General features: G+C 36.6%; 2 protein-coding genes across 5 annotated transcripts in view; one reads left to right on the plus strand and one right to left on the minus strand.

Annotated features, from left to right (window-relative positions):
- LOC127632743 (zinc finger and BTB domain-containing protein 40-like) overlaps positions 1-14,562 on the plus strand; it is a 50,330-nt gene extending 35,768 nt beyond the window's left edge. Inside the window, exons 7-13 of one of the 3 annotated variants that reach the window (XM_052111492.1) lie at positions 1,204-1,590; positions 1,988-2,194; positions 3,699-3,863; positions 3,970-4,184; positions 4,720-4,879; positions 10,759-10,985; positions 12,909-14,562. In XM_052111492.1, the coding sequence (XP_051967452.1) occupies positions 1,204-1,590; positions 1,988-2,194; positions 3,699-3,863; positions 3,970-4,184; positions 4,720-4,879; positions 10,759-10,985; positions 12,909-13,109 (1,562 nt within the window). In that variant the 3' untranslated portion in view covers positions 13,110-14,562. Of the gene's footprint in view, positions 1-1,203; positions 1,591-1,987; positions 2,195-3,698; positions 3,864-3,969; positions 4,185-4,719; positions 4,880-10,689; positions 10,986-12,908 lie in introns of those variants that run through there. The other 2 variants (XM_052111494.1, XM_052111493.1) reach the window with 2 other exon arrangements.
- A 2,611-nt stretch (positions 14,563-17,173) lies between these two features.
- Positions 17,174-24,520, minus strand: LOC127632751 (probable transmembrane reductase CYB561D1). Of its 2 annotated transcripts, XM_052111510.1 has the most exons (5): positions 23,864-24,518; positions 23,403-23,527; positions 23,109-23,314; positions 21,516-21,553; positions 17,178-19,359 (listed from the first exon to the last, which is right to left on the minus strand). In XM_052111510.1, exons 3-5 carry the CDS (start codon positions 23,281-23,283, stop codon positions 18,856-18,858), a joined length of 717 nt encoding a protein of 238 aa, XP_051967470.1. In that variant the 5' UTR covers positions 23,284-23,314; positions 23,403-23,527; positions 23,864-24,518; the 3' UTR covers positions 17,178-18,855. The 2 variants fall into 2 exon arrangements, with proteins under 2 accessions (XP_051967469.1, XP_051967470.1); XM_052111509.1 differs by having other exon boundaries at positions 17,174-19,359; positions 23,109-24,520.
- Positions 24,521-25,744: the final 1,224 nt, after the last annotated feature.

Consider the following 25,744-nt stretch of genomic DNA (forward strand, 5'->3'; position numbering starts at 1 on the left):
ATAAATATTGGATATCTGTAGCTCAACTAAACTTAAGTCCTTTTATGCTTGAAATTCTTCTCCCTGCCCAGTAGGGGGTGAAAAGCATGAAGAATGTGAATCACCAAAAACACAAGATGGAGAATGTGAAAGTGATCAGTTTCTCACCCACACCTATCATATAGTTTCTGAAGATGTGGATTTAACCACTGAAGTCTTTTGGACTATTACTTTTATGCTGACTTTTTTGAACCCATTCACCCATTATGGACCAAAAGAGCTGAGAAATTCTTCTAAAACTCTTCATTTGAGTTCAGCAGATGAAAAAAATTCATACACATCTGAGATGCTATAAGGGTGAGTAAATGAGGAGAATTTAAATTTTTGGGTGAACTATACCTTAGAATTCCGTGGTGGAAATGACACTGATGGAAATAAAATGTTTAAAGTTTTTGAAATAAATTGGCCGACTTCTTTTTCTTGCTAATCTAAGGCTAATTTCATAGCTAACATTTGATGTATCCTAAATACACATCATTAAATAACATTTTCCCTTTTTATGTAATTTGGCAAAATTACAATAAAAATACTGATAATAAGATAAAAATAGACAAAGTGTACAATAAAAATATTTTGCTCAAGTGATTTTTACCTTGATTTTTCTTTTTGTACTTCAAACATTACTTGTCTCATATATCTAAGGCATGCTTTTCAATTACACTTTTGTCAACTTCGTTAAAAAGTACAGTAACCTTTGAAAAAACTTAATTAGGGACCAAATAGTTTATTTGTCTAAATTAAAAAAATATACCTCCATCCATCCCTATATATATACTCCGATCAGCCACAACATTAAAATCACCTGCCTAATATTGTGTTGTTGGTGCTAGATGGGCTGGTTTGAGTATTTCTGTAACTGCTGATCTCCTGGAATTTTCACACACAACAGTCTCTAGAATTTACTCTGAATAGTGACAAAACAAAAAATGTCCAGTTTTGTTGATGAGAGTGGTCAACAGAGAATGACCAGACTGGTTCGAACTGACAAAGTCTATGGTAACTCAGATAACTACACTGTATAATTATGGTGAGAAGAATATCTTCTCAGATTGCTATTCTTCTTGCTCAACCATGAGTGGGACAAGTACCAGCCATTGAAAACACCCATCTACTTTTTGCATGTTGTTTCATCATGTACTTAAAGCTACTCTTTCTGTTCAATAGCATTTATATTTAAAAGAGCATCTCAGTCAGCATCAAACCATACTGCAAAATCTGAGTTTGAGCAAGAAGGATCTACGGCAGACTCTGAAGATGAGGAGGAGGAAAACTCCAAAAGGAGAGGAAGAAAAAAGGCTGTTCCTGTGTTCTATAACTGCGAGTGGTGTAAAAAGTCTTTCAACTTTAAGTGTCGTCTGATAAAGCATAAGAAGGTTTGTGCCCTTATGCCGGGTAGAGAGCAGCGCTGCTCAGAGTGCTCCATGGCTTTTCCGACTCTAAAGAGTCTTCACCAGCACTGCACAGAAGCCCACGGAGGCCCACCGCCTAAACAGAGGAAAACAGAACTAGTGCCATGTGACATGTGTGACAAGACCTTTAAACACTCTTCAGGTGAGTGAAAATCCTTTGGGCTTTAAAACACTGTTCAGATGCAAGGAATTTTGTTTGAGCCATGGTGCAGTGGTTAATGCATGTGCTTCAGACACGTTGAACTGTGGTGCTAATGTGGGTGTCGCAGGTTTGAATACAGTCTGCAACATGACTTGATCCCATCCCAGACCTCTCTCCAAACAATAATTTCATGTCTTAGTCTACAATAGCTGACTAAGACATGAAATTAGTCTATAAAAATTCTGATTAAATGACAATTATTGCCTTTTTTAAATTTTTTTATTTATTGGTGTCTTCAGATATTTATTAGGTTGAAAAATGGCATTTGCCACAAATCGATCTTAGATCAACACTGTGCTGATGCTTTTCATGCTTACATTGCTTTCCTGTTGCACAGGCCTGTTGTACCATAAACGCACTGAACATTTCGAGGAGAGGCCATATGCATGTGAGGAGTGTGGGGCGAAGTTTGCCGCCACCTCATCCCTGAAGAACCACATGCGTCTGCACACAGGAGAGAAACCCTTCCAGTGCAAACACTGTGACATGAGCTTCTCCGTGGCCGCTGCTCTGTCCTACCACACCAAAAGGAAACATGCTGAGGGTGGGACCATTTGAATGTTTGTTTGTTTAAAACTGAAATGTGTACTTTCTGTGCAGCTAGCTTCACCAAAGAGAATTGCAAAAATAATCACTGTTTTCAAACAGATTCCAGAAAACTCCCCCATATTCCATTGGTTGTACAACCAGATAATCCTGCCCAGGGGTTAAATTGGGATTTGTGATGTGATGGAACTCTATTACCGAGTGGGGCGGCTTTGGGATATGGGGGGTGGTGCTACGCATTCCTTCCCACTGATTGAACTGCTTGAAGCGGGCAGCGGAGCACATGTGCGCTTAAAATAATGCCGCTCTTGACGAATTATAGCGGAAAAGGTTCTGAGGAGAAAACAGACTGGTCTATTTTTTTTCTTTTGGAAACAAAGGTGCCGAAACATAGTTCCGGAACATTCCAGCCCCAATTAACACCTGGTCCTGGACTCCTGCCCTAAACTCACACCATTGGTCGAGCCAATGTTGCTCTGTCTGGCTGGATGAATGCTCAGTGTTTGATTGTGCTGGAATGTTTTAATAGCACCATAGCGTTACACTTTTAGATGAAAATCAACCAGCAGATGGTTTACTTACTTGCAAATTTCTATTTGATTTGATTTGAACATAGACATCCCAAGAACATCCCAAGACCGATGCAAGTAAATCACTCGTATAGGCGATTAGCCACTGGCTGGTGAATGTTTAGATTTCACTTGTCAGTGATTGAGTAATATAGTGGGAAAGAAGAGATCCTTTTAATGTGTGTTGCAGTAAAAGTTTAGTTTGACGTGTTCCATATAACGTGTATCCAAAGACGACATCCACGCAATCCATTTGTCATTTAATAATGTCTCTGTTAATACCCTTTATATTCTTTATAGTAAGTTATAACTGAAATACACCCAAAGAAATCAAATTCAAATTGAAATTCGAATAGAATCAAATCCAGAGCTTGCGAATCGGAATCAAATAGGTAATTATGTATCAATACCAAGCCCTAATACTTACAGTTCAGTCATGACAAATCTATTATAAATTTAAGGTGTTACAATGGATATGACAAGTTGGCAAGTTCAGTCATGGTGAACTAGATCTGTTTACACTGCTTCAGAGCAAGTATGAAGACTTGCTACTGATAGAATATACACAGACATGTTGGTTGAGCATGTAGGACATGCTGCTGCTGCACAGTTAGACATAACATACAATCCCCTTGAAGCAGATCTTGAAAAGTGATGCTGGGGAGGAGGAGGGTTTCAGAGAGAAAAATGGCATAGTGCTGCAGTGAAACCTTCAAACAAGGTCATTTAAATGTTAGACAAAGATGGAGTATGCAGATTGATTGACTAACAAATTACATGTTCATTGGACCTTTCATTAAGGATGTAGATTTTACAAGAATTGATTTTAACATCAACACATTTAAACACATCAGCTTTAATCATATTATCAGATCACTTTCAAATGATATTTTTTAAAGAGTACACTAACGCTACTAAATCTTGCAACTGCAGGTAAAATGTACTGTTGTCAGTACTGTTCCGCCTCATTCGCACAGTCTATTGAACTGACACGTCACGTCCGCACACACACGGGAGACAAACCGTACGTCTGCAGAGAGTGTGGGAAAGGTTTCAAACAAGCCAACGGATTGTGTGTCCATCTTCAGAACTTTCATAGTAAGCATCTTACACACACTTTCAAACATGACAAAGTGAGTCACATGTCCTATTTCCCTCTCATATACACAAACTAGCGATCAGACTTGTTATCTGTCACTGTCAGATATTACAGAACCTCACGATTGTCAGAAGTGCCGGGTGAGCTTCTCTTCACTGGACGAACTACGACAGCACATTCAGGAAGTCCATCCAAAAGAGCTACACCAGTGTTGTAAGTGTAGCAAGATCTTCAACAGTGAAGCAAATCTGGAGAAACACACAAGCATTCATGACGGCAACAAACCCTACAGCTGCAAGACCTGCAATAAGTCCTACCAGGTAGAACCGCTGTTTACAGTGGAATCTATATCAATGTAACCCTATTTTTTTTTTTAAACAAGCAAGTACAATGCCCTCAAAAAGTATTTTGATACTTTTTCTTTAAAGAGAGAAACAAGCACACTTATCAAGCAAAACATTTCACAAAAATGTGGGGGGAAAAGGTTTTTTAGATTTTATAATATAAAATAGATATACAGTTCAAAATGAAGACAAAAAGTATTTGGGCATGACTGCATGTCCAAATACTGGATACATTCACTAAAATTCACCTTGACTCCAGTTGGTTAAAAGTAATAAAAAAAGTATAAAAGTTTAAACTCAGAATAAGCTCTTGCATCATTTGTTTCCTGATGCCAGTTGGTTTAATATTTTGTATCTAATCCAGTGACATACATTTTTTAGTGTGGCTTGAGTTTCTAAATACTTTTTGGCACCACTGTGTATATACACTCATGCAGGGCAAAAGTTGGCAGTGTATATTATTAACACTTAAGTTTATTACTGGCCCTTAATGAATGTTTTTCCAACACAGACACTCTCTGGCCTGTGGTACCACAATCGCACTGCCCATCCCGAGAGCATCTTTGCCCAGGGAAACAACCCCATCAAATCCCTGCTCCAGTGCAACAAGTGTGACAAGACTTTTAGCAACCGAAATAGTCTGTTAAAACACCAAATAACCAATCACACAGGTAAGAAAGGTCCAATGATACTTGCTCTTTTAATAGTAATTAATTGTTTGATTTGAACAAACCCCTAACCCTAAGTATTAAACTTCCTGCCTGCACTGGTTGTGCTACAGACATGAATGATACCTTGAATTGTGTGGCTCATTAAAGGGATAGTTTACAAAAAAATTCAAATTCTCTCATCATTTACTCAATCTTATGCCATACCTTATTACTTTCATAAAAGTAATCCGAAAGGCTCCAATGGTTAAATCCATGTCTTCAGAAGCTATATGATAGGTGTGGATAAGAAACGGATCAATATTTAAGTAATTTTTTACTATATAAATCTCCTATTTAACTTTCACATTCTTCTTTAGTTTTTATAGAATTCGTTGGGCATATCTCCACGTGGGCCTGGGCTGTTCAAAGTTGAAGATTTATAGTACATAAGGAATTAAATATTGATCTGTTTCTCACTCACACCTATCATATTGCTTCAGAAGACAAGCATTTAACCACTGGAGTCATATGGATTAATTTTATGCAGATTTCTGGAGATCAGCCACCATTAACTTGCATTGTATGGACCTACATAACAGAGGTGGGTAGAGTAGCCAAAAACTGTACTCAAGTAAAAGTACAATTACTTTAAAAAAATTATTACTCAAGTAGAAGTAAAAGTACCAACATAAATAATTACTTGAGTAAGAGGAAGAAAGTATACAATTAAAAGAGTGCTCAAGTAGTGAGTAACTCTTTACCTTCACAAACGACATAATAGACATTTACTCCCCTATATTCCATTACATAATACACATTGAACATGTACTACAGAATTATTATTAATGGAAATTCTGTCATCATTCACCATCATATTGTTACAAATATTAGACAGAATGTTTGCCTGAGTCACAATTTACTTTCAGTGAATGTTTATATATATATATATATACATATACAGTATCTCACAAAAGTGAGTACACCCCTCACATTTTTGAAAATATTTGATTATACCTTTTCATGTGACAACACTGAAGAAATGACATTTTGCTACAATGTAAAGTAGTGAGTATACAGCTTGTATAACAGTGTAAATTTGCTGTCCCCTCAAAATAACTCAACACACAGCCATTAATGTCTAAACCGCTGGCAACAAAAATGAGTACACCCCTAAGTCAAAATGGCCAAATTGGGCCCAAAGTGTCAATATTTTGTGTGGCCACCATTATTTTCCTGCACTGCTTTAACCCTCTTGGGCATGGAGTTCACCAGAGCTTCACAGGTTGCCACTGGAGTCCTCTTCCACTCCTCCATGACGACATCACAGAGCTGGTGGATTTTAGAGACCTTGTGCTCCTCCACCTTCCGTTTGAGGATGCTCCACAGATGCTCAATAAGGTTTAGGTCTGGAGACAAGCTTGGCCAGTCCATCACCTTCACCCTCAGCTTCTTTAGCAAGGCAGTGGTCGTCTTGGAGGTGTGATTGGGGTCGTTATCATGGTGGAATACTGGCCTGTGGCCCAGTCTCTGAAGGGAGGGGATCATTCTCTGCTTCAGTATGTCACAGTACATTTTGGCATTCATGGTTCTCTCAATAAACTGTAGCTCCCCAGTGCCGGCAGCACTCAGACCATGACTCTCCCACCACCATGGTGGAATACTGCCCTGCGGTCCAGTCTCTGAAGGGAGGGGATCATGCTCTGCTTCAGTATGTCACAGTACATTTTGGCATTCATGGTTCCCTCAATGAACTGTAGCTCCCCAGTGCCGGCAGCACCCCAGACCATGACACTCCCACCACCATGCTTGACTGTAGGTAAGACAGACTTGTCTTTGTACTCCTTACCTGGTTGCCACCATACACGCTTGACACCATCTGAACCAAATAAGTTTATCTTTGTCTCATCGGACTACAGGACATGGTTCCAGTAATCCATGTCCTTAGTATGCTTGTCTTCAACAAACTGTTTGTGGGCTTTCTTGTGCATCATCTTTAGTGCTTCCTTCTGGGACGACAGCCATGCAGACCAATTTGATGCAGTGTGCGGCATATGGTCTGAGCACTGACAGGCTGACTCCCCACCCCTTCAACCTCTGCAGCAATGATGGCAGCACTCATACGTCTATTTCCCAAAGACAACCTCTGGATATGACGCTGAGCACGTGCACTGAACTTCTTTGGTCGACCATGACGAGGCCTGTTCTGAGTGGAACCTGTCCTGTTAAACTGCTGTATGGTCTTGGCCACCGTGCTGCAGCTCAGTGTCATGGTCTTGGCAATCTTCTTATGTAGAGCAACAGTTCTTTTTTTTCAGATCCTCAGAGAGTTCTTTGCTATGAGGTGCCATGTTGAACTTCCAGTGACCAGTTTGAGGGAGTGTGAGAGCGATGACACCAAATTTAACACACCTGCTCCCCATTCACACCTGAGACCTTGTAACACTAACGAGTCACATGACACAGGGGAGGGAAAATTGGGCCAGTTGGGCCCAATTTGGACATTTTCACTTAGGGGTGTACTCACTTTTGTTGCCAGCAGTTTAGACATTAATTGCTGTGTGTTGAGTTATTTTGAGGGGACAGCCAATTTACACTGTTATACAAGCTTTACACTCACTACTTCACATTGTAGCAAAGTGTCATTTCTTCAGTGTTGTCACATGAAAAGATATAATCAAATATTTACAAAAATGTGAGGGGTGTACTCACTTTTGTGAGATACTGTATATATTGAAAGTGAACAGTGCGCGAGACTGTCAGTCCTTAACATTCTGCCTTACATATATTGTGTTCCACATAATACAAAGCATCACACTGGTTTGGAACAACATGAGGGTAGAGAAATGATGACAAAATATTAAACTGTGGCTGAGCTATCACTTTAAAGAGATAGATTTCCTTTCTTCTGTAGAACACAAATTTTAAAAGAATATTTTAGCTTTGTAGGCTAAAATGTTGATGCTCCAAAAAGCACAAAAGGCAGCATAAAAGAAATTCATAAGACTCCAATGGTTAAATCCATATCTTAAGAATTGATATGATAGTGTGGGTGAGAAATGGATCAATATTTGTCAATTTTTGCTAGAAAGCAGGGGATGATATGCAGAGAAGAATGTGAATCACAAGAAGAAGTATATAAAAATGATCTGTTTCTCTGTTTTTCATCCACACATCACTTATAGAAGATATTGATTTAACCACTAGAGTCTTATGGATTACTTTTATGCTGACTTATGTTTGTTTGTTTGTTTAGCTTTAAAATGTTGCCACCCATTCACTTGCTTTGTATGGACCTACAGAGCTGAGAAATTCTAAATTTGAATTCAGCAGATGAAAGAAAGTCATACACGTCTGGGGTGGCAAGAGTGTGAGTAAATAATGAGAATTTAAATTTTTTAGTGAACTATCCCTTTAAGGGCTCTTGTCAGATCTGGATGAATTTGTCAATAAGAAGAGAGGTTTGGAAAACCTTCTAGAAATTTTTACAGTGAAAACATGAAAATGTCCCACAAGGACATTATATATAATGCTGAAATATAAAACAAAGCAAGATCATGCTTTATTAATGCCTTCTTTCACTATTTCATAGCTTTAAAAGGCCTGTATGGATTCTTATTTCAGTGTATTTTCAGTGTCATATTTAGATAATTAGTTCTGTACAGCAGTACCACGCTCTCTCACTGCAGAGTACGCAGCCTACGTAGGGCACCAACTCCAGTTGCGGAACACTCACTGTGTCTGAAATCACCCCGTATCCACTATATAGTGTACTATTTCGAGTGTCTGCTATTTTGTAGGAGTGTCTGAATTATGAATGAGCCACTCGTTCCCTACTTTTGTTTACTCATTCTTACACATAATGCACTCAAATTTCAAGTGTACATTTTATGTACAATCGACAATGGTTAATTTCCCACAATCCACCATGGGGAAGACGTACAAGCTGGGAGTTTACTGCTTCCGTTACTCCTGCAATGTTTTATTTCATGCTGAATCTAGTAAATTACTTTTTGCCAAATCATTACTTAATTAAAATAACATAATAACATATAGAGAGACAAAACATACAGATACATTTTAAAATGTACTCTTTATTTGATCAAATGTGTTTACTCTTTATATTAACACACAGTATATATTACAAATGACAAACAGAATGAAGATTTATTGTATTAATATATGATTAATAAGAATAAAAAGTAAGGCCCAAGTATTTAAAAATTTCATACGTGACGTTTTTTCTGCAATAGCCCCAGAGCTCCTACACTCACGTCCGAATTCACTCATTTCGTTCACTTACTGCTGAGATATAGTGCACTAACAGTCATTCACTATATAGAAAATAGTGAATGAGTAAACGATTTCGGACACAGCCACTCTCTTCACCATACGTTTGCCTCGCGCCTGTACATCTAACATGCGCGCGCACCTCACTGTGCACGCACAGAAATGCTGTCTGTTTGCGCTCCGGTTGTCGATCAAGCGAATGGCAGTGGTTTACACTTAACTTGGATGTTTACATGAATTAATACAGTTAATCCACCTGAAGTAGATGCGATAGTTTCCAGCACCCACTGGAGGGTGCGGAGTAAATGCATAAATACAGCTTATGACATGCTGGATGTTGGACAAAGCACACTGATATATTGATGCACTGATTTAAAAATGTACACTTAAAAACTGTTTTCATAAGAGCCCAGTTACAGAATCACCCTGAAAATGACCATCTCATTACACAGAAAAGCCCACGTTAGAATTAGAACCAAAACTTACCTCAGCGTGCTGCCTTAAGTTGGAGCTGTGATTTTAATCTTGCAATATCAGCTTGTCTTGGTGTTAAATGAAGGCATTGCATGACGAAACTATATATTTTTTTCTCTGTGCGGAGCGAAGAAATTGTTTCACGTTGAAGAGTTTGATGATGCAGCACTGATGACTTGAGAGACAGCTAAGTGAACATCTTCTCTCGTAAAAGTCCCATATAATAATATCTCAATAAATTACACATTAATTAAAACTATACCCAGTATTGTAACGACAGTAACACCACCCATTGTAGAGAAGTGAAAGTAAAAAAAATCATTAGAAATTTTCTTGAGTGAGAGTAAAAAGTACCCACTTTTAAACCTACTCTAAAAGTAAATTTTTTTCCCAAAAAGTTACTCAAGTAAATGTAGCGTGTTACTGCCCACCTCTGTTACATAGCCGAGATATTTTTTTAAAGTATAAATTTGTGTTCTGCAGAAGAAAGTGACATCTGGGATGGCATGAGGGAAAGTAAAGAGAGGAGAATTTTCATTTTTGGGTGAACTATCCCTTTAACTGTGTGTTATATATAATTTTTACCTGCTGAACAATGAAATGGGAAAAAGAATCTCTAAGATTTGCTTTGAAGGAGGCACCCGAATATCATATTTTAATGGGAAGGATCTTTTGACTAATAAGCAACCACCAAAAATACGTTTGCAACTACATAACAACACCCTCGCAACAGCATAGCGATGAGTTAAAAGACTACTCAGAACACCTTAGCAACCACATCATAGCTTCCTGACAACTACTCAGAACACCTTAGCAACCACATCATAGCTTCCTGACAAACACCCTAAAATTGAGGTGGCGAATCTAGCACATGCAAGCACCACTTAAATTTTCTTCAGAAAATAAAAAATCTTAAGATAAGATGCAGCATTTCATTTACACAGAACAAAAGCTTAAAATCTAAACCTACCTAAAAATTTTATCACAAACTTTATTTTATACAAATCTCGTTATATCTGTGTTCTAAAAAGTTTTTTTTTATGGTTTATAAATCATTCTCTCTCTTGCAGGATGCTGTTACCGTTAGTTCCATCATACATGGTGCAATAGTGTTCTGTTGATCTGGGTGTGATTTTCAGAGGTGCATTTGTGGAAGTGTGTGAATTGTGGCCGCACTCTGACGAGCGAGCAGGAATTACAACAGCACACCTGCAGTGGCCAGTTGAGTCAGGGCAGCTCTGTGTTTAGCTGTATGGTCTGCTCTCTCCACTTCCCCTCAGAGCCGGAGTTCCAACAACACTTCTTGTCCAAACACCTGCAGGTCATGCAGGAGGAAGTGCAGTCAGAGGCCTCCAGCTCGCAAACGGTAACACCAGAGCCTGTTACGAACTCTCCTACAGTGTTGCATTTTTGAATTTTTTTGGCTTTTATTAGGGCTGTATTTAATGTGTTAATTTGCTTCGATTAATTACATTAAAAATAATGTGCTAAACAAATGAACGAAAATGAATCATGCCTACAGACCCCTAAATAAGTTGAATAAAATGAAGTATTTTCCTACCATTGGAGCAATTCAAGCCTGGAGTTCATGCAACTTTGTGTTTTTGCAAGCCGTGTCAGCAGGGGGCAGTCAGTGTGCCTCAACAAACTTCACAATCAGCACAAACACAGAAGGAGAATCGGTCACATCAGATGCATTTGTGACAGTTGGACGATCCACAAGAGAATGCAGAGAGACTCGATTTTCAAAGTTTCAGATCGCCTGTTGCTACTCCCAAGCAGAGATGCTGTCAGCTTTCTGAAAATCAGCTTTCTCAGTTGAAAAATAACGTCCAAGCGGGGGTATTTCTCCCTATTTCACGGTAGCCGGTGCGGAAGAGTCGATCACTATAGAAACCGCAATGTCCTCCGCCATTTTAAGCACCCATTGTGTAATTAATCAGTCTGTTGTGTCTCCCAGCTTTGATGAGCCGTAAAGCTGAAGTTGTTCGTTTAAAGCAGTTTAAAGCAATTCCCTAGCTTTAGTAATATAGTAGTAATACAAGTGATCACAAAGTTATGTTGCATTTAAACACTGGCTGATGCGGATTCATTTCAAATCACCTAACTGGCTCATATTACACATAAAATTATCTTTTGCCACCACTTGCTGGCTAACTTATGTAATGTGAAAAAGACAAACGGTAGCTCTTAACATGCACTACTCTTACACTTTAGTTTAGAACAGCACGAACACAAGTATATATAAAGTGTATATATACACAGTAAGTATATATATATATATATATATATATATATATATATATATATGCACTTACCGACCACTTTATTAGATACACCTGTACAGCTACTTATTTATGCAAATACGGGTCAGGAGCTTCAGTTAATGTTCACATTAGCCATCAGAATGTGGGAAAAATTTGATCTCAGTGATTTACATTTATGCATTTGGCAGATGCTTTTATCCAAAGCGACATACAGTGCACTTATTACAGGGACAATCCTCCCAGAGCACAAGGACACAATGGTGGTGGCTGTGGGGATCGAACCAGCGACCTTTTGATTAACAGTTATGTGCTTTAGCCCACTACGCCACCACCACTCCCAGAACAGTAGTTATAGTAGAAATACTCAAACCAGCCCGTCTGGCACCAACAATCATGACACGATCCAATTCACTGAGATCACAATTTGTTTTTATTGGCTGATTAGATAATCACATGAATAAGTAGGTGTACAGGGGTAACTAATAAAGTGGTCACTAAATCTATATATGTATGTATATTATATCGGTCCATCCAAATCATGCAGTTTCCAGCCTTAAAGAAAAAAGAATAGTTCACCAAAAATGTAAAATAATTTTTATCATTTCTCACCCTCATGTTGTTCCAAACTCATATGATTTCTTTCATATGTGGAAGACAAAATGAGGAATAATGACTTAAATTTCAGTCTATTCCTCACACAAAGCTGGCATAAAGCTTCAGAAGACTTGGTGTATACTGTAGGTCATTAAGTCAAATGGATTACTATTGTGGTATTTTGGAGTTTTCTTTTTTCTTTTTTTTTTCATTGTATGGAGAAAAGTAGTGTAAATATTTGGCCTAACTTCTTATGAGTTCCACTGAAGAAAGAGAATCATACCAGTTTGGAAGGACATGAAGGCCTGTAAATAATAACAGTAAACTTTTTCTTCTTTCAGTAAACTGACAATTTAAGTACTTTCTTGTTCATAATGGAGGCTCTTTTGTGGTTTTCCTCAATTTGACCCACATGTGACTCTTTCCAGGTGATTCAGTGTGAGGATGCGGTCGGTCAAGAGGCAGAGCAAGTGATTAGCCTCGGCCAATCCCAGATTGAGGGGTCACCACAGGTGTTTGTTGCTCTCAGTGATCAACAAGAAACACCTGCTGGCTCAGGGATCATGGCTGTCAGCATGGAAGATTTACTGAATGGGACGGTCACTTTTATTTGTGAGGAGGGTCAATGAAATTAACTGTATCTAACTGGACTACAACCTACTGTCAGATGAGCACTCATACACTACCAAAATAAATATAATGCTCTTATTCAGTATTTTTCCAGCAGAAATATAAAAACATCCTTAAAACAAGATACATTTATTTGAAAATGAAATTAACTTTAGATATTAAGTATTTTTTTCAGAGAAATCTGAGGTTTGTGCTTAAAACAAAAACTATTTGTTACTGGGGTCAGAAAAGTAAACTTAATTTAGTAGGGATTTTATTTTTCTTATACTATTGGAAACATTTATCTGGGATAGTAGGATAGTTTACACAAAAATGAATTCTCTCATCATTTACTCTCATGCCATCCCAGATGTGTATGACTTTATTTCTTCTGCAGAACAAGAATTAAGATTTTTAGAGGAATATCCCCACTCTGTAGGTCCACACAATGCAAGCGAATTGTGGCCATAAGTTTGAGGCTCCAAAAAGCACATAAAGGTAGTATAAAAGTAATCCATAAGACTCCAGAGGTCTTCAGAAGCGATATGATAGGTGTGGGTGAGAAATAGGTCCCTATTTAATTTCTTTTTTACTATAAAGTCTCCTCCCTGACCAGTAGGTGGCGATATGCACAAAAATGTGATCATGTCGCTTCAGAAGTTATGGATTAATTTATTTTGCATTTTTAAGCTTTTTGGAGTTTCAAAATTACTATGATTTTTTTTTTTTTTTGTTCAGCTGAAGAAAGCCATACACATGACTGGCATAAGGGTGAGTAAATGAGAGAATTTTCATTTTTGGCTGAACTATTCTTTTAATATCATGTCATTTTGCTTCAAGTAAATAATTTAAGGATGTTTAGATTGTTTTACTGGAAAACAAGACATAACTACTGATTGAGAACATTTTAAAGTGCAGGCCCCTGTTTCTACACCAGAATACATGTAACTAATGGGTTTAAACCAAGTGATTTCAACATCAGGCTGCAACACATAGAATTACTGGATTGTTACTGTTTTACAATGGCATTAATTAGTAGAAACATTTTGTATATCAGTTTTAATTTACACAGGCTTCAATGTCAGTCATTTGATTGTTTTGCTCTCGCTAATAAGAGCTAAGAGTAAGCAGGCAAAATCCATCATGTAAAAAAAAAATCACAATTTCAGTGTCTTTGCCATTAGTGAGATCTGAATATTTTTTTACCTCTGACTAAGTATGTTCATACAGGTCTGTCTGTATTTATTGAAGGTTTTCTGAAAAGGACAAACACATTTTAGATGAGCAAATAGCCATTTAAATTAGTTATCAAAGCACATATCTACCTCTGCCCTTGAGTGTTATGTACGATTTTGGTGTTTCTGGTATGCAATGATAAGACTTTGGAATGTTTCACAATGCTTTACTATTGCGGCTCTAAAAATAATAATCTTACATAAAATATTTTATGACGAACCTGACTGTCTCTACACCTATATATAAATCTGATGAATGTAGTTTTAAATACATCATGAGAAATTTATGTGAGAAAATGTTACTTTTCAGTTTGATATTAATTTCAACATTTAAACCATGTGCAATTGCTGCTTTGGTAAATGTTTTGTCACAGGCAAACCCAAAGGAGTGCTTAATTGGCAATGTATAATCAAAATGTTTTTTACAGAATGCCACAAAACATTAGGAATAAAAACAATAGTTTACTGTTCATAAGGTAGATCACACAAGTCCTCAAATACTTTTCATACAATATAGAATAAACTATCCTCAAAAATATTGTTATTGATATGCCAATATTATAAATTCACAGACCTCAACCATGAGTCTTTTTCTACATAAAATCTCATTGACTGACCAAATTGTGCAATTACATAGATAGAAAAATTGCAACAGCACACTTATTGCATCATAAGAATTGTTCTCCAAACAGTAACGTAAACTTCAGATTTTTTCCCTTTTAGATTAAATACAAGCATACTCTTAACATATTTCCAATTTACAGTATGCATTAGTAATACACTCATATTACAGGTTTGCACTGTCAAATCACAATCTGGATTAAATTACAATGTTGATGGTGATTCAATCTGGGACCTTAGAACTACACTTAAGAATGATAGTGGTCTACTCTGTAATCTAAAACACAGCACGTTTAATATTTATCACAGACATACTGGATCAATATATTGAAATACAATATAAAGAAATCCACTAGTACTTGCTTTATACATACTTTTAAATAAGCATCAGATGCCCACATTTTTTTATTTGCACAAGTTTACAATATCACAATAAGAGTATTTCCCAGAGTGCCTCAAATGTCCAGAGTTACCAGTGCATATTAAAATAACATCATAAAAAAACAACAGATCTCAATCAATCTTGAAAAATTTTTCAGCTAGTTGCTTGTATATGTATCAAACTCAACTAATTCAAAAATACACAAATATATTATTAATTTACAATGTACCAGTATGTCCAGTTTCAGAAGTGGTGATACTTAAAAGTGCATTAAGTGATTTATGTTTTGCTGGATATTATCTGTCCTCTCAAACAACTGATAAAACAGTTGGGATTTTAAACTGACCGCATATATTAATCACATACATTCAATATAAATAATTCATATATAATAATTCAAATAAATATACAGTTGAAGTCAGAAGTTTACATACACCTTAGCCAAATACATTTAAACTCCTGACATTTAATCGTAGAAAACATTCCCTTTCTTAGGTCGGTTAGGGTCACTATTTTAAAAATGTGAAATGTCATTATAATAGTAGAGAGAATTTTTTATTTCAGCTTTTATTTCTTTCATTACATTCCCAGTGGGTCAGAAGTTTAAATACACTTTGTTAGTATTTGGTAGCATTGCCTTTAAATTGTTTAACTTGGGGTCAAACATTTAGGGTAATCTTCCACAAGATTCTCACAATAAGTTGCTGGATTTTTTTTCCCATTCCTCCAGACAGAACTGGTGTAACTCCTGCAACAAAGCACCCCCCACAACATGATGCTGCCACCCCCATGCTTCACGGATGGGGTGGTGTTCTTCAGCTTGCAAGCTTCACCCTTTTATGGCCAAACAGTTACATTTTTGTTTCATCAGACCAGAGGCCAAGATCTTTGTCCCCATGTGTACTTGCAAACTGTAGTCTGGCTTTTTTATGGTGGTTTTGGAGTAGTGGCTTCTTCCTTTCTGAGCAGCCTTTCAGGTTATGTCCATATAGGACTCATTTTACTGTGGATACAGATACTTGTCTACCTGTTTCCTCCAGCATCTTCACAAGACCCTTTGTTGTTGTTCTGGGATTGATTTGCACTGTTTTCACCAAACTATGTTCATCTTTAGGAGAAAGAATGCGTCTCCATCCTGAGCAGTATAATGGCTGCATGGTCCCATAGTGTTTATACTTGCGTAGATGAATGAATGTGGTACCTTCAGGCATTTGGAAATTGCTCCTGAGGATGAACCAGACTTGTGGAGGTCCACAAATTTGTTTCTGAGGTCTTGGCAGATTTTTTTAACATTTTCCTATGATGTCAAGCAAAAAGGCACTGAGTTTGAAGGTAAGCTTTAAAATACATCCACAGGTACACCTCCAATTGACTACAATTAGCCTATCAGAATCTTTCCCAGAAAAATAAAGGCACAGTTAGCTTAGTGTATGTAAACGTCTGACCCACTGGAACTGTGATATAGTCAATTAAATGTGAAGCAATCTGTCTGTAAACAATTGTTGGAAAAATGACTCGTGTCATGCACAAAGTAGATGTCCTAAAAACGACTTGCCAAAACTAAGGTTTGCAAATATTAAATCTTTGGAGTGGTTAATACATTTGTTTTAATGACTTCAACTTAAGTGTATGTAAACTTCTGACTTCAACTGTATATAGTAAGAATATAATAAATATATCTCTCTCTCTCTCTCTCTCTCTCTCTCTCTATATATATATTCAATTATGTATATTATTATTATATCTATCTATCATCTACTGTGTGTGTATACATATATGTGTGTGTGTATATATATATATATATATATATATATATATATATATATATACACACACACATATATTTCAGATATTTGGTCGCCACAGCAATTGAGTTTGTTTTTCAATTGAGCATCGCACAGGATGCATTCTTGTGTTCTGTCTGAGATATTTTTTATCATATTGTCTCGTTTTCTACATCATAAATGCTGCACTTTTAGAAAGCTGTGTCAAGCTTAAAGTAGTTGAAACTATGGCAATCCCAAATTTCAAAAATTGGGAAATATTGTTGTGCTTTATCCAACTGTCAAGAATGCGTCCTGCGTGACTGGCTCTCATTCTGTGGCTGTGCTGCCTATGATGTTTTGTGAGGCTCGCTGACTGCCCCCTACTGATGTGTCTCATAAAAAAAGAAGTTAAATGTACTTAAAGGGATAGTGCAACCAAAAAGTAAAATCATTTACTCACCCTCATGCCATCCCAGATGTGTATGACCTTCTTTCTTCTGCAGAACCCAAATGAAGATTTTTAGAAGAATATTTGATCTCAGTAGGTACATAAAAGGCAAGTGAAAGGGTGCCAACTTTTTGATGCTTAAAAAAAGCACATATAGCCATTATAAAATTAATTCATATGACTCCAGTGGATTAATTAATGTCTTCTGAAGCTAAATGCTAGATGTGTAAGAAATCAATATTTAAAACTTTTTTACTAGAAATTCACAAGGGTCAAGGTCAAACACATTGGAACATTTACACGAGAACTGACAGAGGAGCATAGATAATCATGCATATGCCTCATTCGACTGGTTTGGATATATCAACTGCGGCGCCATCTTGGAATGGTCAACAAGGAGAGCTCTTTGAATCAGTTTGAATGCAAGTGAATGAGTGTAAGAGATGCCTCAGACCGAGCTCCTTGCTCAGATCATTGCATATACTGCTTTTGTGTAGAAACAGTATTGCAGTCCATAGAAACAGCTGGTAATAAGGTATCTACGTATGAATGTCTGCAGAGGAGGCTTACATGCTTACGTAACGAAAGAGGCAGTTTATACTCCACCCTCGTCATCGTACAAACCTCAAGCTGGCCAGAAGCGAACATTTTTGGTGAAACAGGTTTTAAATATTGATCTTTTTCTTACACACTTAGCATTTCGTTTCAGAAGATTAGACCACTGGAATGGACCTAAAGAGCTGCAATATCCGTCTAAAAATCTTCATTTGTATTCTGCTTAAGAAAGAAAGTACTACACACTTTATTTTTGGGGGAACTATTCCTTTATATTGCTCTAATGGTAGGAAAATACATACTTTTATTACTGAGTTTACCTATGGGTCAGGAGGCATCATTAATTGCATACATTTTTTTTACATGTTATTTTTATATAATTGCACTAAATTGACGTGTTAAATCGACAGCCCTACTACTAATATTGTTTATTTTCATTAATAACATTATGAAAATAATAGATTTTCCCACATTTGCAAATACTTGTGGTCCTTTCCCAAACACAAGCCATTGGTTCAAGCAAACAATGTTTTGATACAACAACTTTTTTGTAAATCATTCTGTAAATGGTTTACTTAAAATTGTCTCTGACACTGACATTATTTTAGATTGAATAAGTGACACACTTGAATTTAAATAGAAAAATGTCTTAGTGCGCTTTAAAGAAATCACATTTCATCAGTTCCTCAAAGTAGTGCTTTACCGTTCAGTGGTCTAATCTCTGTTCAAGTTCAGAGCCCTAAATTGAAGCTTTAGTTTTCAGCTAGTAATCTTCTTTTTGGGCATCAAAGCATTAGTAATTTGGTTCATCACCACCAAGGCAGGAAACAGTGGCAGCAATAGGAAGATGTACCACATTGTTCCTTTTACCGTGGCCTGAAACCAGTCTGTAAACATGGCTGACATGATAGTGATGGTGGCCAACAGGTAGGCCACCAGGCCACAGGTGCGATGGTACAGTCTCAACCTTGGAAATGATCGGGTGCTGATAAGTGTGGGAAACAGAAGAAAGATGCCACTGGCCGCCTGTAGCGCAGTAGCAGCCATTGTACCAACTCCCAGTAGACTGTGCCAGGAGGTAAAGTGAGAAAGCTCTGATACATTCTTGCTGGCCACCATGAAGCTGAAGCCTGTAGCTCCTAACACCAGCAGCAAGGCCTGGAAGAACCAGTGCAGACGGACCTTCCATTTACGGGATTTAAAGCAGAACGGACTACCCTCAGCAGAGAAGAGAAGGATGCCCTCTGTCATGCACAGGCCAAACTAAAATAGGAGAGAGAGAGAGAGATGGGCAGGTTTTGTTATAATTAGTTACTTTGATCTAATTCATTTTATGTACATAAGTGGTGTAACACATTACATTTTAACTTCTTGTGAAAAAGATAGTATAGTTACTGACTTTCTATAAAATTAATTTAAATTTCTTTACTTGGGTTACACATTTCTAAAATAATATTACTTGATGTAGATCATTTTTAAAACGGTTTATTTTAAATTTAATAATATATATATACAAATATAAGTAAATTATATTCATATGTATATTATATTAATTCACTCACAAACGATTAATTGGAGAGATGAACGTTGAAATACAGACATTATTTTGAGTGAAAAAACAAAACAAAAAATCTACAAAAAGTGTTTTAGAACATAACTTAAAATAATTAGTAATGTAAATAATTTTCTGATGAATCTCTGTTTTAAATTTCTGATCAATCAGTAAATTTAAGTAATCTGATTATATTTTTAGACAAGTAATTGGTAATTTGTAGTGGACTACTTTTTTGAGTAGCCCAGAACTGTCAGAATGTTTGATTAGGACCAAAACATACTTGACACAATTATGTTTTTAGTTGCGTGAGTTCAATTTAAAACATTGCATTCCAAAGCCAATTTGTGATACATTTTCAGCATTGCCACTCCACGACATATGATGGTAACTCTATCACCTCTTTGAGGGCTGTTCAAACTGTGTTTTTGCATCTGTGTGCACTGTTTTTCCAATTTTTTTTCAGTGTAAACTTGCTAGATAGATGTCTTTGACCTTGATCTTGTTGTTTATACGGTGTCTTACACATAAGTGCAGTGGTTTAAGACACCGGGTTAAGTTAAAAGAACACAAATAAAAATGTGTCTCCAGACACCTGCGTCCTGTTGCATTCATTGTTCTGCATCTAGCTTTTTTTAACACAAAAAAGTATTCAGTGTGAACGGCCCCTAAAAATGCACTTCTTGCTCATCTAGACTACACACTGCCAATGGATTGGCAAAGCATTTGTATACTTGCATAGAGTTGCTTATACTTATTACCTTTTGTTGTCAGAACAATCAACACATTAACATATGATCACACACATTTAATTAATAAATATTTTACTCTACATACACAGGTTAATAATTTCATGTGCAAAAAGGTTAGCTAATCATAACAAAACAAAAGAAAGCTAGGGGTTCAACATAGGTCAAAATGTGAGAATGTCTATCCGGTCATCACAAACCATTAACTGCATTACTGGTACGCAAGTGAAATGCACCCACACAGCTCTTTGTAATCAGCATCAGTGGAACCAGATTCCCACTGCAAACTTGCAGCTGAGGTTAGTTTTGTAAATTCCTTTGTATTCCACCACACTCAATTCATTATTTAAAAGAGACATGCATATTTAATTATTTCTTATAGAGGCTTCGTCACTGAGACACATTGTTCCACAGTGGAAATTAAAGTGATAGGATTCACTGTTAAAAGGATAGTTCAACCAAAAATGAAAATTCTCACATCATGAATTTACCCTCATGACATCCCAGATGTGTATGATTTTTAAAAGAATATTTCAACTCTGTAATTATCTGTCTTAATAAAAGTGTATGGTACCAACATTTTAAAGCTCCAAAAGTACATAAAGGCAGCATACAAGTAATCCATAAGATCCCAGTGGTTAAATCCATGTCTTCAGATATGATAGGTGTGGGTGAAAAACAAATCAATATTTTTAATTTTTTACTATAAATCTCCGCTTTCACATTCTTGTGTATTTGGTGATTCGCAATCTTTGTGCATATCGCCACCTACTGGACAGGGATGATAATTTATAGTAAATAAGGGCTTTCTCATCCACATCTTTCATATCACTTCAGAAGACATGGACTTAACCACTGGAGTCGTATGGATTATTTTTTAGCTGCCTTTATATGCATATTTTTCTATTTTTTTTATTTATCAAATTTTTGGTCACCATTCACTTGCATTGTATATGCCTAAAGAGCTGAGATCTTCTGAAAATCTTCACACAGTAAGTAAATTATGAGAAAAGTTTTATCTTTGGGTGATGTTGAAAAATGTTATTGAAGTTATTGAATTTTGTAATAAAATGTGCTGGATTGTGTAAAACAAAAGCATGAGTACAGTGATGACTTACCCCAAGTGACATGCAGATGGGATGCCAAGAGAAAAGACCTGTATGAGAACAAGAGTTTACTTTTATAACATTTCAACACTTTTTACAATATATTCAATTAATAAAGCATTATTGGTGATGGTATCAAATGCTAATATCATGCTACTCTGATATACTATGGTAGTTAAGTGTACTTCAAGGTTCTTCAAAGAATACAGTGGAATTACCTTACCATGTTAAATGTCTAAAAAAAATAAAATAAAAATAAAAATAAAAACAGCACTACCATGGTACTCTCTGGTACTTTGTTATTCCATGGTACTGAGTGATTAACATATTGCTGATTACAGGGCCAGTGGTGGCTCAGCGGTTAAGGCTGAACCCCCCTACTGACCGAAAGGTCGGGGTTCAAGCCCCAGCACTGCCAAGATACCACTGTTGGCCCTATCTGCTCCAGGAGTGCTGTTTATGGCTGACCCTGCGCTCTGACCTCAGCTTAGTTGGGATATGCAAAAACAACTGCATTTCATTGGCTCTGTACCAATGAAATTGGATCTTATCTTATTAACATATTCATAAACTATGGTTTTTAAATATTAAATATTAACATATTCATAAACTATGGTTTTTAAATGGTAGTAAAAAAAAACCGTTGTACTATCATGGTATGATATATCGCTATATTATTCCTATATTTTGTATTCATAAATAAATGTTCTCGACATACTAGTCTGTTAAGCAGCATCTAATGTGACGGAAATTAAAGGAATGTTCCGTGTTTAATACAAATTAAGATCGGTCGAAAGCATTTGTGGCATAACATTGATTTCCACAAAAATAAATTTCAACTCCTCCCTCCTTTAAAAAACAACTAAGAACAAAATCGATGGAACAATGGAAGTGAATGGGGACATTTTTTGATGGTTTAAAGGCAGAAATGTGAAGCTTTATGAAAACACTTATATTAATTATTTGGTTAAAAATGGCATATTATTTGAGCTGTAAAGTTGTTAAATTTTTTTAACAGTCATTTTAGGGTTTACAGCATCGTCATGGCAATAAAGTTATAACATTGAATATAACTTAACACATACATTTTTAGTAAGCGATTTTATTAAACAAATCGTGTTTACATGCATATTGTTTGTCTCGCGGTATTTTAACGTTCAAAAATTGTCCCCAATTGACTTCCATTTTAAGAGCCTTACTGTAACCTCGATTTTTTTGCTTTGTTTGTTTTTAAGAAAAGAAGGGACGAGTAAAATTACATTTTCGTGGTAATCAACATTATGCCAGAAATAATGTCGAATGAGCTTAATTTGTATTGAACCCAGAATATTCTTTTAATAAAAGGGAGTCCAAACACATCATCACCATGGTCGTTTTTGATGGTGTTGAAATTTTAAACTTTCCTTTATTTCTATATATTATGTTCACACATAAAGTAAAACGATAATCTGTTAAGCATCATATAATGTGTGTTAATGATAGGCCTACCTATTAATAATTATTGGGGTGGCAAATGCTTTTTAAACAATGAAACTCAAGTAATCTAAACCAACAGAGTGTAATCAAAGCCGACAACAGATATGCAAATACAATGAAATAACTCACTCGTTCCTGGTCTGGACAGTATGGATGTCAGAATAACCAGACCGAATGAAATTATGTGCGCGGCGACCACAGAGACCCTGCGCAGACACACATAGAGCCAGAACTCCTGCATGCCGAAGCTCTCACCCACCGGACTGTACTCCACATCCAGTGATGAGCGAATCACTCTCGGCATTCCTGATGACTAGTTGGACATTTATCTAAAGCTTTAATCCAGATCACATATTACAGGTTTAGTCCTTCGGACGGAACCTTAGGTTAAATGTCTTAAACAAGGGCTTCGAACCTACAAACCTTTGAGATACCAGTCCAGAACTTCCCCACCATTCCCATGCTTCTGCTGCCATCCACTGAAAGCGAATAACTATTCCATACCATGTGCATTTGATATGATAAAGTTCTGCAGTAGTTGTCTTTATCTAGGTTATTAAAATCAAATCACTTTATTGTAACACGACTATATACACAAGTGCAACAGTGGGTGAAAGTCTTGTGTGCAGTTCCGAGCAACATAGCAGTCATGACAGTGACGAGACATATAACAATTTACAATAAACAACATATTTGCACAACACAATTTACATGTCAAATGTACACATAATTATACAACACAATAATACAAATACAAAACTATTATGACTACGGCTTCTGTCATTGTGATGTAGGCCTACACTAACACAGGTATACAGTACCAATGCCACACATTAAGACAAAAAATAAGTTTTAGCCTAAATTGCTCAGTATAAAATCCATACCAAGAGTCATTTCTTCAATTGAACTTCCCAAAGACAGCACGCGAGACTGCCCCAAACCTGATTTATCCCCTGAAGTCGAGTCCTTTAGATCAGAAATCTCGTCCATAAACACTTCAACATATTAACCCTTTCGTTTTAAAAGGAGAGTTGCTCGAAGGAAGGCTGTTTTTCCTATTGGGTGCCATTTTCGTGATTGAGACAGTAATACTTTCACAACATGTATTTCCTGGATGGGCAATACTATGGTAAAGGTTTGCTTCTTAATATTCATGAGCCATGCCTTTACTATTGGAAGTTCACGAGCGTAACCTGATAAATATAAAAAATTCAAGTGTTTGCCATTTGTTAGTTACGGAGGAACGTCTGCAAAACTTAATGAATATTAACCGAGGTCTAATTAAAATACATGAGCTGTTTCTTTGTAGTCGTAGGATTCGTACTTGCGTTTCCTGGATGATTGTTGTCATGGATAGAAATAAAGCGCTATAGAATGGCAGTTAACATGAAACGGGGGTCTGATGCAACGATCTGAAAGATTTTTTTGATTGGTCATCTTATTTTCCTGTGACGTAATAGGTTGGGAAGAGCAAATTATATTATCTTATTTTATTATAATGTTTCCTATACTATTATCGGTTTAAAAACCTTTTAGTGCAAGCCGTTGTCATCCAGACCGCTGATGAGCTGAAGCGAAAGTGAATGAGCGTGTGGTCACGTTGTACGTAGCCTTTCTCAGCGCAGGCAGCGATGGACCGTCATTTGTGATTACAGGATAGCACATTGTAATCATTTTCTTCTAGAGCATGGGCGGAGGTCTACTGGTGTCTCAGGTTCCAATCTCTGAATATAATAGATTTAAACAAGCATATTTCGTGTACAGATGGCAATGGTAAGTTATATATATATATAATGAAATTTGAATTCGGCCAAATGGATGATTCGGCTTGTAAACGCCCCCTCTGTTATTTCTCTTCCGACAGCATTTGTCGCCCAATAAATTTCATGGATGTACAAAATATTTTAAACGAGTGAACGATAGAGCAGGGAGACATCTGATGGCGAACAGGAGACTCTCTCTAACACACATGGCAGATCTCGTAATTTCTGTACACTTGGCAGAAAAGGCGTGGTGAATTTCTACAGTTATATATCCAGATCATATTTTAAACCAAAAATCAAAAGAAAAAGAGACTTTAGGAAACATTTTTTTTTCTTTCCATCAACTGAATGTCAATTAAATTCCTAGGTACATACTTTGAAGGAATAAGTTCATCCTAAAACAAAAATTATTTCATAATTTACTCTTCACTCAAGTTATCCCAGATGTGTATGAATTTCTTCTTCACAACACAATTTTTCTTATAGGAATATCAGCTCTGTTGGTCCATTCAATGCAAGTGTACGGAGACAAAAAACTTTGAAGGACTAAAAGGCAGCATAAAAGTAATCCATTTGACTCCAGTGTTTAAATCCATGTCTTCAGAAATAGGTGTGGGTGAGAAACAGATAAAAATGCGTAATTTTTTACAAAACATCTCCACTTTCACATTCTTTTTTTCTGAGGACTTATTACCACCTACTGGGCAGGGAGGAGAATTTTTTGTTAAAAACCAAAAAAAAAAACGTGATCCGTTTCTCACCCACACTCATCATATACTGAACTGGAGTCAAATAAAGTACTTTTATGCTGCAATTATGTGCTTTTTGGAGTTTCAAAGTTCTGTGCATTGAATAGACCAACACAGCTGAGATACTCTTCTAAAAACCTTTGTGTTCAGCAGAAGTAACACATCTGGGTTGCCATGATTCATGAAGGTGAGTAAATTATGAGTGAGTTTTCATTTTCTTTTAACTATTCTTTTAAAGTCTCAGCCACAAAAA

This window comes from Xyrauchen texanus, chromosome 39 (genome assembly GCF_025860055.1).
Source record: "Xyrauchen texanus isolate HMW12.3.18 chromosome 39, RBS_HiC_50CHRs, whole genome shotgun sequence".
Lineage (NCBI taxonomy): Eukaryota > Metazoa > Chordata > Actinopteri > Cypriniformes > Catostomidae > Xyrauchen > Xyrauchen texanus.

Excerpts from the sequence above, each read along its gene's own strand:
- LOC127632751 (XM_052111509.1), bottom strand. The coding sequence starts at position 23,283 with ATGCCGAGAGTGATTCGCTCATCACTGGATGTGGAGTACAGTCCGGTG. Across the intron at positions 21,554-23,108 it reads ACTGTCCAGACCAGGAACGA|GTCTTTTCTCTTGGCATCCC; the intron begins GTGAGTTATTTC and ends GTTCTCATACAG. Across the intron at positions 19,360-21,515 it reads CCATCTGCATGTCACTTGGG|TTTGGCCTGTGCATGACAGA; the intron begins GTAAGTCATCAC and ends CTCCTATTTTAG.